Source organism: Lepeophtheirus salmonis, chromosome 1 (assembly GCF_016086655.4).
Source record: "Lepeophtheirus salmonis chromosome 1, UVic_Lsal_1.4, whole genome shotgun sequence".
Lineage (NCBI taxonomy): Eukaryota > Metazoa > Arthropoda > Copepoda > Siphonostomatoida > Caligidae > Lepeophtheirus > Lepeophtheirus salmonis.
In genome coordinates, this window is record NC_052131.2 from 4015140 (window position 1) to 4029597 (window position 14458).

The 14458-nt window shown below is 28.7% G+C and overlaps 1 protein-coding gene and 1 long non-coding RNA gene across 2 annotated transcripts; both read right to left on the minus strand.

The window, feature by feature from the left end:
- Nucleotides 1-3642: 3642 nt before the first annotated feature.
- On the minus strand, nt 3643-4499 carry LOC121114167 (uncharacterized). Its single transcript, XM_040708041.2, has 5 exons — nt 4432-4499; nt 4305-4334; nt 4150-4248; nt 3991-4092; nt 3643-3941 (listed from the first exon to the last, which is right to left on the minus strand). Exons 1-5 carry the CDS (start codon nt 4439-4441, stop codon nt 3697-3699), a joined length of 486 nt encoding a protein of 161 aa, XP_040563975.1. The 5' UTR covers nt 4442-4499; the 3' UTR covers nt 3643-3696.
- Nucleotides 4500-4574: 75 nt separating this feature from the next.
- Nucleotides 4575-10296, minus strand: LOC121114176 (uncharacterized). Its single transcript, XR_005863216.2, has 4 exons — nt 10221-10296; nt 7584-7696; nt 5171-5188; nt 4575-4604 (listed from the first exon to the last, which is right to left on the minus strand). It is a non-coding gene; the product is annotated as an uncharacterized lncRNA (long non-coding RNA).
- Nucleotides 10297-14458: the final 4162 nt, after the last annotated feature.

The window sequence follows — 14458 nt, forward strand, 5'->3', positions numbered from 1 at the left end:
CTATACAATTCCTAACAACACTTCTATTGAGTACATATTCAATGTAACAAACATTAATAACTTTTCACGATTTCCATACGAAAATATGTCTTTTACGAAACATTCCAAAACTGCTTACGGTGTACCTGGTATATTGGCTAAGCTTTATGAATGTTTCTGATATTCTCATGAATTTCAACTATTTGGCGTGAAGGGCGTCTGCTTTATTATATTTTGGGCGGGATAGAATGTACTTGGTTTTTGGAAGTTGCTTTTTTTTAAGTAAGAAAATTAATTTTTTTTGGAAAAATATTTCAATAATTAAACTTTATGAAAACAAACATTCAAAATCTACAGCTATTGTCAAAAAAATTCAAAATTCACAGTTGTTCACAAAAGTATAATTTGAAATATTTCATTTTTAGGAAAAAAAAATTGAAAAATTGAAATATCAAATTTTTCAAAAAAAAATCAAATATTAAATTTTCTAAAAAACAGAACAAAATTCCTCAGTTTTGGGGGACTAAAGCCCCTCCAGCCCAACCCCTGCGGAAGCCTCTTGGCGTACTTTGATAAAAAATCCAGGCAAGCAAGATGTCTATAATATAGTAATTTGCTCTTCTCATATTTTTTTTCTTTTAATGCGTTAATTTTACGTAATTACCCCGACGTCTCTATCTATTATAGGAAATAAACATGCTTAATTTAGTTTGGCAATATTTGAATGAATTGAGCTCATGACTAAAGGGCCCATCTAATATTTCGAACAATTCTTGAAACATGTGGCAACTCGAGTCACAATTTCGAAAAGCTGTTTCTCCATTTTTATGATATTATCGACCTCTCTTATATACTTTTCAGATTTTTTCCAAGAAAAAAAACAACACCTCATTTTTTTTTTTTCCATTTCTTTCTTTTAAAAGTTTTTTGGAAAAAATCCAAAAATTAAAATCCAAAAAAAAAATTATAGATTTTCACAAAAAAATTAATTTTTAAAGAAAAAATTCAACAATACACATCATTTTACAAAAACTTAAATTTTTTGAAAAAAAAATTCAAAAATTAAATTTCAAATATATAATTTTTAGGAGACAAATTTCAAATAACGACAGCTATTTACAGAAAATTAAAAAAAAAGAAAAATTAAATTAAATTTTTGAATAAAAATTCAAATATTAAATTTTCTTGTAAAAAGCAAAAATTCATTAATTTTGGGGGAGGTAAAGCCCATCCAGTCAACCCCCATTAGACGGGGAGCTATTAACCCATTAGTCCACCCCTGTGGACGCCGTGGCATACAAGTACACAATAATGATAAAATATATTTACATGTATGAAATACATGTAAATATACAACACCACCGGTATATTTTAAAGAAAGGAACCGAATATTAACATTGCCCCTCCGATAGTTTGAAGAAAGTTTTGGAGGAGAAATGCTTAGCTGTCATGACGTTTATAAAATTAGCTGTGAGTAGTCATGAGATAAAGGAAATAAACCCAACCCAAATCAGAATCTAGGAATGATATTGCCAGGAATTACTAGGATTTCGATCCTCAATTCTATTTTGAGTCCAGTAAGTACTTAAACCTCTTATTCATCCACGTTACTCTCCATCATTCATCACCAAACATATCCGTGGTTACACATTATAGTTAATACGTATAAGTATCTCCTCAAGAATCAAAGAATTATAAGAACAGCATTGGAAAATAAATAAAACAACTCCGAAAAGCCTTTCATTATAATTTTATATATCGAAGTAATTAAAGGAATGGACAAGTTCTTCAGTTAACAAAATACTCTTTTGATTATATCGTTATTTTTAATTGTTCTTGGGTTATTTTTATTTTTCATATTTGTACCATTGATTTTAAGCTGAAATTTTTTATATTTCGAGGACCTTTTTTTTCTTTTTTTTTCTTAGTAATAAATATTTGTGTTATGTGCTAAGCGTTTTTTTTTTCTTTTTTAATTTGACATGAACTAGTTGCCAGCGAGATTTAATTCATTTTATAGAGTGCTCCATGTGCATTAAACTCCCTTGTTTTTTTCTTTATACTGTATTGTCTTGTGATGTACATCTGTAAGAACTATCCACTGTGTACCTTGTGGCAATTACTCATACATACATGCAGATAATCTTTAATTAATTAATAAGATATCCACTTAAAAGAATTGTGCCATTTTTTCCCACTTTGGGAGTTTTTCTTTGCCAATTTTTCCTATAATATATGAAAATATGTATAATGTAAATTGACTTCGTAGACAATTTATAGGTTAGTTGTAGTATCTTTAATACAACAATCTTTACTTATACGACTTAGAAACATATAACCTGCAATTTTTACGGCAACAGTGTGGCCTTGCTTTTTTTGGCCAGGTCAATCCAACTCCATCTGATCAATTTAATCACTGAAATGAGACATGGACATTGGAACACGACTTTCGGGAGTGCAAAAGAGTAGAGAAAGCGATGGGAGCCCTGGCAGAGGGTATTCTTCAAAATATAGGGAGAGCAGTAACAGAGCATAAACTACTGTACGGCTTTTTCCTAAAAGCTAAAATGTGCCTTTGAGAATAGCGTTCAAAGCAGTGCAAAGTTCCAGACGAAGAATGCAAAGAGGACATCCCTGGGATGCCATATATCAAGGAAAGTGGTACTAGTCGTAATAAGGGTATTTAATTTTAAAGAAATCCTTAGGCAGAGAAAGTATTAAGTACATTGTTTATTTATGTCAGATTGATATATATATTTATACTGTTATGGTCACAGCCTATTGAAAAAAAAAGCAAACAAGAGAGACTCGTCTTTCAGCTGTTGACTACTATATAAATACTACTGCTCGTGAATTTTTTTAATTCATAGAAATAACATTAAATATCAGCTGACGGTTGACTCTCATTTTCTTTGCCAATTGAGTATTCAGTCATTATGTGGGTCGGTGATTAAGGTTTTATCATTTACCTATGAATTCATTGGAACAATTAAAAAAAAAGGGAACCTCAAGTCTATGAATTTTATTTATAATTATTTTATTACTCATCATGTGAGTTTTATCTGTTTTAACGACCATTGAATAGTTTATCGTGTGTGTTCATTAAATTTGCTTGCACACAGGCAGATTATAAAATTCGGAGAAGGAAAAAAGAAGAAGAGGGAAGAAGACAAAGGATTTTGACAATGATATGAAAGATGAGCATACAATAATTCAACTTGAATATTATTTCTACTTAAAATCTTATAATCTTCTTTAAAATAACCAAAAGAGTTTATAATTAATTTTAATTTCTTAATATTCTGGACAACACCGGACAAACGTACTGGATCCCCTTATAAAAAAAGGGTAATAATGTACATACCAACACCAACATGCAGCGAGAATAATTCTTAAGATTTTATGGTCTTCATTTTTTTTTTTATATATTCGGGAGAAAAATTCTTAATTAATTTTAACTCCTTAATGTCCCGTGCAAGGCCAGGAAAAGCTGGGCAAGACCTACTCTAGTATATAAATTAAATAAGCCACTAACTACACACACTAAGACAAACTTTGTTTCATTATTGTATATTACGTTTATTAGTTTACTCTCATATTAAATTTGTATATATATATATATACAAACACATAATAGAAATATCAATATACAAATTATCACTATACAAATAATGACCAATAAGGTTCATATTTATTTATACAAGATATAAATAACCTCTAATCACGTTTACAAGACACGAATTCACATGTAACTGCACAACTAAACCTCATAAAATAATAGTAAGGGGTACTTTGATTGCAATATCCATATTTTTTGAATAGTCTGCATACACTATTGTACTTTAATCGATCTTGACATCTGCATTTATTACATGTTTTTGAACAGAAATATCCAACATTTTCATTGTAGCAGTATCGTACAAGCTTCTGACATAGTTCCTCCTTGAATACATCATTACATCCTATTTACAATTTATTAAAAAGATATTCATTTATAAAATATAAACTGACCTTCACAAAAGCCACAGAATCGTGGACATTTTTCGCAAGACTCACACTCTAGACATCCAGCAGGCCACATAATACAATTTGCCGAGACATCATGACAATTTCCTTAGTAAAATAAGAAGCAATTTCATAAAGGATTATAACTGTTTGATTATAGTATACCACGACATCCACAACTTTTCCTACAATTAAAATAGTAATTTGGGTCCATGCATTTGAAGGCATTAGCTTTACAGTAAGATTTCTTATCATCGCATACGGCTAAAGTAAAAGTCAATTAGATCATAAGGATAAACTATGCTTCTATTTATATCTACCGGAGTGATTTACAGTCGGAGAACAAGGATCTAAGTCAGATTCAAAAGAAAAGTATTTGAATAAAAATGTAATGAAGCTTAAAAGCGTCTTAAATTGAATACAATTTTAAAAATATGAAAAACTTACTGCCTGGCATGGGAGGACGAGGAGTTGGGGGGGCCTTTGTTGTAGTGACTAAAATAAGAAAAAAGAAATGAATAAGTATTGAGTTACTAAAAACACTTAGCATTAAATATAAGTATTAAGTATGAGACAAATTATAAACTTACCCTCTGATGGGCTTGGAGTGATTACGACAACTAGAAAAGGAGCGTACAAAAAAATATGGGTTTTTTTATTCACTAAGTAAAATGAAATTTAAATAAAAATACATTCTGTCATAAAAGAATCGGAAATTGTTAATCTAAATTGCCTGCGCTGATAAAATTTAAAAATCTTTTTTTTTTCAGGTCAACAACACTGTCATTCATTATTTGTTGAACAGTTTGATGGATTAGTCAGTCTACCTCACGTGTGCTCCACGATTTTTACAATGAATGAAATTTTTGCACAAAAAAATTGTATTACCATCTTAAGGGGTTATCATATTGCCTTAACACCTCTCACGAGTCAGTTCCAAAAGAGCTGAATTTTCTGCAAATACAATTCTGTGAGCAAGTCTTTCAGACATCCATTATCTTGCAAATTTCCGCCCCAACGTTTATGGAAAGCATCATAATTGGTGATGAGACGTGGTTACACGATTAGTTCATGTAAACAAGCCAACAATCATTAGAATGGAGGATGAAAAATTCATTGTAAAAACCGTGAAGCACGAGTTGAGAATGTATTAAATTGAATAAAATATGAAAAATTAAAAACTTACCAGTTGGTCCATTGTCACCTAAATTAATAAAATATATATATAAAGAGCAATACTAAAGTGAAGTTATATACATAAAATTATATATCGTTTCTTTAATTTGATTATTAATTGAGTTAAATTTGTTGATAAAATAAAGGACTTTTTGATGCTGGAGTTCATTATCCCAGAAGAAAATGTACTATTAACAAAATATCAAAATACAGTTATATACTACTTTTTAACCCTCATCTGCCCTGTGTTATATTATGCCTTTAAATAATTAATTTTTATTATTATTATTATTTTATATTTAAAAAGGAAAGGGTAATGTTTCAAAATCAATCGTTCTTGGATTTATGAGCCATGAAATATAGGTTAGACTGATCAAAAACGTATATGTTTATCTATATAAACATAAATGAAAATAAAATAATTTTACAATAATGTATTCATTCATTCTCTAATTAAAAGAGTAATTAGTCACAATATTAATATATTTACGAAATTGATATAGGCATTTTATTCCATAATGAAGACCATTATATAGGTATGAAGAGTATACAGATTTAAAATTGTGTGCACAAAAATATGTTAATGTCTAGTACTGTAGTTTTGCCATCATTCACGTATAAAAAAAATGGATTCATTAAGTTAATTGACCTATTTACCGTTACATTTTGTATACTTAATTATGTAAAAGAAAGTCTACAAACGAAAAGACCATCCAGGGCCTTGATGCTATTGGTCAAACGCTTTGACACCACTTTTTTCATGGAGTGAGCAGAGTTTATTCTTAGATAGTGTCCCAAAAATAACTTAATATGGGTCAAATGATCTTCCTTACTAGTTTGGGAAACTTCATTGTCCTTCCTATCAATTATGTCTTACATTTAAAAAAATTGTAATTAAAAATCAAGAGATTAACTGCTGTGGATTTTTTCCAAAAACTTAATTTTTTGAGAATAAATATAAAAGTTGAAATTATTTTTAGAATAAATATAAAAGTTTGAAATTTTTTTGAGAATGGCCATTAATGTTTGATATTTTTTTTTGTATATATCTTAAAATAGAAATTCAAAAAGCTCCCCAAATAGAATCCTACGGACGCCTCTGTCACTGAACCTAAAAATGTTTTGTGATGGTAAGAGGGTACCGAGGTTTTTCCTTTATTTAAAGTAGTCTTTTTCTAGTTAAAAAAAATCGTTATATTAAGGGCGTCATGGCCTTAAAGGGCAAAAAACGGTTACCAGAACAGTTTCCAGAGTCTTAGAAACATACATGAAAATTTTCAGCAAAATCCATCCTCTGGTTTAGCGTGATTCTATAAAAAAATACCTACACACAGACATAATATATAGTTCAGGATAATTTTACTGAAATTTTTGTTCGTTATTCAAACATAAAACACATTTTTCTGAATAAAAATGTAAATAAAAACTGTAAAGATAAGTCTGTAAAACTTGTAAAACACAAAAATATGTGCTAGTTATGAAAAATAACTCAAGAATGAGCATAAAAAATAACTCACACTGGACATAACGATTAATAACTTACCCCCTTCCTGAAATGAATATTATATTTGTTTGAAAACCTTTAAAAATTATTTATTGAAAAAAATTGAAATGAATAATTATATTGTCATTTTAGTTACTAAAAAATAAAGTTATTTAAAGATATTTACTGTTCATTTAAATTAATTATTTATTGAGTAAAAAAAATTGAATACAATTTTAAAAATATTAAAAACTAAGATTAATAACTTACCCCTTCCTGTTTTTGTTTCAGAACCTAAAAAATAAGAAATTTAATTAAAAACTAAAATAAAGTTAAAAATATTTACTGTTCATTTAAATTAATTATTTATTGATTAAATTGAATACAATTTTAAAAATATTAAAAACATAAGATTAATAACTTACCCCTTCCTGTTTTTGTTTCAGAACCTAAAAAACAAGAAATGAATAATTATATTGTCATTTTAGTTACAAAGTTAAAGTTATTTAAAGATATTTATTTTTATTTCAATAAGTTATTTATTGAGTTATCATTATAGTAGATGAATTATTACAAAGATTTCTAGACCCAGAGGTAAAGCAGTGAATATGAATTTATCATAGTAAATTTGTAATTACAGATTTACACTAAAAGTAGGTATGAGACATAAAAAAAAAAAAAAAATATTCATAAAAAGTATGAAAATTTACTATTAACAAAATATCAAAATAAAGTTTTTAAACTCAATTTTAAGAGAGCTTCTGATAGCTTTAAATTAAATGTACTTATGAGATCATTAATAAATGGCCTTATTTAGTATAGAAACGAAAAAAAATGTAAAAATTAATAAGATCTTCTAAAATGAATTTACATTTAATTTATTTTGAATTATACATAATCATGTAAAATTAGTTGTGCTAGTAGATAGTTAAATACATACCCAAACTTTGGATTTCCACACACTTGAAGACAAATAATAGCAAAATAGTCAATCTCATATTTCAGTCTGTAGAACTTTGTAAATTGGATTTATATAATAATTGTTTTGAAACACTAAGATAAAAAAGGAATACATTGATTTGTTTTAATGATATTTTTGAATTAAATTCTTTTTATTGTCTAACTAATTAGTTTTATTACAAATGTTTAACCCTTCGTTATTGAACTGGGATTTTCTGTAATACAAATTTTTTATTATTGAGTTAATCACTTTAAATAAAGTTTATTGTGGGAAATTTGTAGTTTGCTCCTGTAACATACTTCACTATAAATGCAACTTTTTTTGTTGCAATAATGTATTTTCTTAGAATTATTAAATTGTGTAAATTTTGCAATTTTTAATAAATGTTTGGTGAATTGAATTTGTTCGATTTTTAGAACTTCTTTTAATTTTTCGTTTTTTTTTTAAATTTATAAAGTATTGCTACTAAAATGATATCACATATTGTTCTAAGTGTTGGACTTCACTTTATTTTAAATAATTAATATTTCATAAAAGTTTTTATCACAAATATAATTAACAAGTTTTAACCATAAGAATAACCTTTTTCTTTTTGTTGTTATTGGTAGTATTAATTAAGAGACTATATAAACTGTTGTAATATTAGGTTATTAGTAAAAAGTTGAGAGGGTTTTTCTCTACATATATGTCTTTAGTAAGGTATATCTCACAATTGATTATAATTTGACTAAAAAAAACTTAAAGGATAATTGCACAATTAAAAAAATGTTCATTTACAGTTTTGTGTAGACAGTTGTGTGTTACAAAGTTCCAAAATGGAAGTAAAAAAAGAGAAAACTCGATATATTTTTAAGAATCGTAACGTATAAAGTGAAAAAGCGGAGCAGGGGGGTGAAAAACATTGCAGTTTATGGAGCCAAAACAGTATCGAATGCAATAACAAAGCGGTGTTTCTAACGATTCCGTTCTAGTAATATGGGGGTCGATAGAATGATGGAAATTGTCGAGTTGGACTGCCATTTTTGGACCGACATGAGAGTACATATTCCATTGGCCAGGAATTAAAGATTAACCAAAAACTGTTTGGAAAAATAAAAGTCAGATAATCCCAACTTGTGGGTTTTTCTCTTATATGGTTGGGCAACTAACTTAGACTTAAGGCTCAGCCTTTCACTTTAAAATAGAAATAACCTAGTTAAATACTTTCCTTATTATTCAGAATGAAGTTAAAGATGGTCTAGATTGACCTGAATTACCCTGTATATGCACTATATTCAGTTTTTGATGGTGAAGAGAGTTTTAAAACAAATTTTAAATAATTTTCCATTGGTGGTCTCTTGGTATTTCAAAGGGAATTCTAATCGGTCCTAACTATTTCATAGAGTTTATCTATTTCTCTCAACTAGAGATTCGATGAGAACTTATCTGAACATAATATTCTCTCACTTTTTTCATAACTCAGATAACTTGAGTCATGATGATCCGAGGGTATTTGAATATTACATTCAATGGAGTAAATATACTCAATTATGGGAATGTTACAACGATTAATATGTATATATCACACATAAAAATCAATTTTTTTCTGTCTATCTTTCTTTTGTATAATTCATGTTAATATATATATACATACTGAATATTTTACCTTGAATTAAAGATATTCGATTAGATATATGTAATTCTGGTCAGAGTTTTCAAATGATATCACAAAAAGCAGATCTGTAAGATGCCAATGAAGCATTTGTAACTTTTAAGAGACAAATCGACTATTTTACCCTCATAATTATATTATGAAGTTTTATTATCCATTGCTTCACTCATCAATGATGTTATTTTTTTACAATGTCAAAATCTCTGATTATATTTTGAATCTCAATCATGTCATCATCATTGACACTAAAAATTTGAGGATATCCGAATCAAGTCCATTAAAGCTAAATTACCAATGCGGATTTATTTTATTTTGTGGAGATTTGGTCGCCCTACTCCCCAACTTCAACCTACATGACTCCTACATGTGGACCAAGGCCAACACTTACTACCACTACAGCTTGGGGGTCATGAAGGCCAAGATGGAGGAGGAATGGGCCAACATTCTGGCAGAAACACTCAGGAAAGTCTGTCTTTATTTTCCAACCGTCCTGGAGCTCTGTATTGTGGGAGATTTCTGAATTTTTGAAAATTAATAGAAATTTAAGTATCCTTCATCTGGTTTTGAATAAATTTTTTTTATCAATTAATACTAAGACTATTTTTTTCTTTCTTTCTAATAAAGTAAAAAATGTACAAGGACTAATGACGCATACAGTATTTATATATATACCCCTTGTAGATCATCTTCTTGTTGAGGATCTACGTGAGAGAATCAAATCAATTCTAGAGTCTTTTTAATGACAATTTTCAAAACTAAAGATGAGACTTTCAAAATGGCAGGACTAACTACTGAAGGGATGATGGACATTTATGCAGGGACTAGGATCGGTTCAAAAATCCTCTATATTTTGACCGAAGAAAATTGTATATAAAATTAATAAACTAGTAACTCTTAGTTAAATGAAAAAATAACAGTCAATAACATAAAATTAATGAAACATTAGGGAAAAAATAATTCCTTACCTGTAATGTGAAGCGTTACTAATATTTGTGTACGTAGGGTTAACGAATATAGTACGAGTGGAAACTCAAGTATTTTAGATAGTTATATATATATAGCAAAAAACATCTGTTTTTCAAACAGTAAATACATCCTATTTTATAGATCAGAATATAAAAATAAATAAAGACCTTTTTCTTATTACTAGAAAAGTGTTGTTTTTTTTAATTTGATGTTTAAAATTGAATTTTTCAAAGATAATTTTCCCAATTATATTTAATTTTCTTTGAATAGCTATGCATTTTAGGAACTATTCTCCAAATAATTTAATATTTAAAAAAATTTATGATCCGAAATTCATATTTGAAATTTTTTTACGATTTTTTTTTATCAGTTGTTGATTTTTTAAAAAAAATCTAAAAAAATAATTTTTGAAATTTCTTGTAAACAGCTGTAGATTTTGATTTTTTTTTAAATAAAAAAATTAATTGTGAATAGCTGTAAATTATTTTTTTTTTTTTTCAAAAAATTAAATTTATAAAAAAAATCAACTTCCGAATATTTACATATATATGTATATTCCTGCAGACACCCCTGTAGATGTCTACTAGGGATTCTTTTTTCCATGAGTGGGATCTTGGCAAACTAGTTTTAAATTACATGATCCCAGGACATTTATTTAATTTACGTATCTTGTTTTATTCATTATTTAAGAGTAAATAATAAATTTAAAATGAGTCCTACCCACAATAAATTTTCAATTCTCATGTTTTTCAATTATATCAAGTAATAGTAATATAGTTGTTTTTTAGGGCCTGCATGTCCAGCTTTTTAGAATTTAGTAACCCGATCCAACCCCTCAAAAAAAAATTAAAAAGTATGAAAAAGCTCATTGTGTAAAACCTAGATAATTCCCGAGAAAACGAGATCCCAGTATCCCAAGGGATAATCCATTATATATACTATGTTACATATTATGTAGTAACATTTTAAATTCTTGGAGTCTATTTTGAAGTAGGTTAAAATTTGACTTCTCCGATATTTATGCATATGTGAGGCGACAGGTATTCCAATTATTTAAAAGTAGTTAATATTCCAGATAAAATATGTAAGCTGTATTATAAGCTTGTAGGTTTGACCGAGTTAAAGAAACAAGTGTTGATTGTCTTTTGTTTGTAAAAGGTTAGAAAAACTTGTCCAACTGTCAATTTTTATACACATTTCTACATTCCTTATAGGTACTTTGCCAATGGATGGTTACATCTGTTAAAAAAAAATATTTTACCTAGAAAATGAGAATAATAATATTTTTTTAAGAAATAAATAACTCAATTTTACTTTCAATCTAGAAATAATAGCACAATAAGATAAAAAGATATGTTGTATATAATCTATAATAATAATTTAAACATAGTTTGTTGAACGTATTCTAATGAAATTAACAAAAGAAACCTACTAGCTACACTATTAAAATATCGACTAACCATCGAATATTTGATTTAATATTACAACATACGTTAAAAATGTTTTTTTGATCAAGTTAGAAAAGGAAGTCCATCACAATGAGAGGTCAAGGAAAAGGTAGTAAAGCCAAGGGAAAGTCAAGGTCTTGTTCATCTAGAGCCGGTCTCCAATTCTCTGTTAAACGTATTCATCGATTGCTTCGTAAAGACAGTACCACAGATCGAGTGGGCGCAGGAGCCTTTGTGTACTTGGTTGTTGTACAAGAGTACTTAACTGCTGAGATATTGGAAATGGTGGAAAATACTGCACGTGATAACAAGAAGACCAGGACGTAGAGTTTGGCTGGTGTAACCCTCGCTTAAGATGGCCTTTAGCCCAATATTGGGGCTGTCCTTTTTCAAAAAAGTATGAGTCCTCCTAGGTGAAATGATCCTCTCAGAATATTTAAACTCATTAACGACTCCTCAATGAGTTTCCTTCGTCTTTTTTCTTCATGCGACAAGTTCATACTATCTTCTTTCCAGTTTTATCTAACTTATCACCTTCAATATTACTCCCATAAATCGAGTTTTTCCCAATCCGTGAAACCTGCTGCTCCTCGATTGACCCCGCAGTGTCCATCCTTAGAGTAAAAGTATCACTTTCCTTTCGATGTAGCCAGAAGGTAAACCACTAGAATTTATTTTAAACAAAAAAGAAGAGCACAAACGTCTAACCTCACTTCTTCTACTCCAATATCATATTGTATCTAGTTTTATGCCCTTAAATATAATAAACCTCTCCATATTACAATAATAATAATAATAAAAAAAACAATTCCTACCAAAAAGCCACAGATGGTTCAGGATCCATCAGTATGTATGTTACTATTTTGTAATTTGTCAACCTTTGAAATGCTTACATCAAGGTTATTCGCATATTCAAAAAGTAACATGGTAACCCTGACGATTTGAGTAATATTTTGGAGGAGATCAGCAACCGGGTGGTCCATTAAAACCTGACAAAAGACTCCTTCAATACGCATTTAAAAAAGTATTGTTATGTCAAAAGTGGCTCCTCCAGTCTCCACCCTCATAACGCTCTTTCCACTCACTTTTTTGATAGCTTTCCAGACAGGGTGGCATGAGGACCCTAGAACTCTTGCATGGGCTCTTATGGACTTGAGGGCATTGGCCTGGGCTATTTTATTTTAACTAATCTGGATCTTGTTTGGACTTATTGAGAGATCTCTTCTTCCTTTCTAACGTTAATAGCGTAGACAGTGGCCCTAGAGAACCTCAACTGCTTAGAGTGCGCGGGTGGAAATTTGTTAATCACATTCAAGTGGTTTTTTTATGTACTTTTACGTAAGTTAGAAAGCTCCAGTTTGTGTTATTTTGTAACTAATTGTTTATGCTTAATTTATAGAAATATGAAATAATTTATGAATTGAACACTGAACAGAACTCTTAAAATGGCTGAATGCAGAAAAAATTAATTGAAACACAGTCTCCCCAAAATAACCATAAATTATTATAATGGCAAAGAAAATATTATCTCATTATTCACCGGAGTTGTTGGAAATCCAACTCATTTTTATTTAAGAATAATTGTATCAGAAAAGATTAGAGTTTAAATGGAAAATCAGAAAAATCGAATTGCCACCTTATAAAGGTACCATTTTGAATACTTTGGCATGATATATTTTCATTGCATTTTTTAAAATATGGTATTAAAATCAAATTAAAGCTTCTAAATATTTTAAAACAATATTATTTGAAATTGCTCATCTATGGATGGAGTTACGGCTTACTGGCATCTGTTTGACATGTTTAAAGGACAAATTTTTTACCTAGTTTAGTTACTATATAACTAAAAAAAAGTATTTTAAAAGAAATTCAACCTTTTTATATAACACTCAATTACAGTTTATGACACATAAAAATGTACTTTAGTTATAAATTAGTTATTTATAAAACTTTAATATGAATATAAATTAAGTTCTTCTGTAGCATTAAAAAATATTTTTATATTTTCGAAGATCCGGTATTTTAGCTAGTTAGATTTAAGTTGTAGTAAAAAGAAATCCATTATTTTTACAATGGATGTATATAACTAATAAAACATTCAAGTTTTATAGTAAAATCTACATCCTTATATATATTGTGAACATTAAAATTTTTTTTTTTTTAATATCATACCTTATATTATAGAAAAATGTTCAATGTATAATTTAAAAAAAGATCTATTTAAAAAATATGGATCTTCAAGGATCCCTTTTTGTATGGGATCCTTGGAGATCCATAGAAGATCGAAGAAATCGAAGGAACCTAGTTGTAACTTGATCATCCATCTCAAGTAACGTTCGAACTCGGATTCCCAAATTCCATATTGTTCAAGTTGCCAACACGAACAAATCTCACACGCTAAAAAAGCCATAGGATATAAACCCAAACGTATTAATCCATATGGCATTGATTTATCAATGCCATATGGATTACTTAAACTATTTATTTGAGGGGGGACGGCTGTTTTTTTGGATTTGCATTCATCCCCTCTTTAGTCATAACCCATAGAGTTCTAGTCACATGGAATAATCACACATGTAGCTTAACAACTTGTTTTTCTTTATTTCCCCTCATGACGAAATGGAGTAAAAATGAGATTTACTTATGTGTACCAATCACTTTTTTAATATTCCCTCTTGTAGGAATACAAATTATTCATAATTTCTATAATAGACAGCTCCTGTCTATAAATGTTACCCAATAAACTGTTTTTGCTCGTCATTTTGTGTAATTATGTCATTAAAACAATC

What these genes read in the sequence shown, in the direction of transcription:
- LOC121114167 (XM_040708041.2), bottom strand. An exon ending in GAAAAGTTGTGGATGTCGTG is followed by an intron (nt 4,093 to 4,149) that starts GTATACTATAAT and finishes TATTTTACTAAG; the next exon opens with GAAATTGTCATGATGTCTCG. An exon ending in ATTCTGTGGCTTTTGTGAAG is followed by an intron (nt 3,942 to 3,990) that starts GTCAGTTTATAT and finishes AATTGTAAATAG; the next exon opens with GATGTAATGATGTATTCAAG.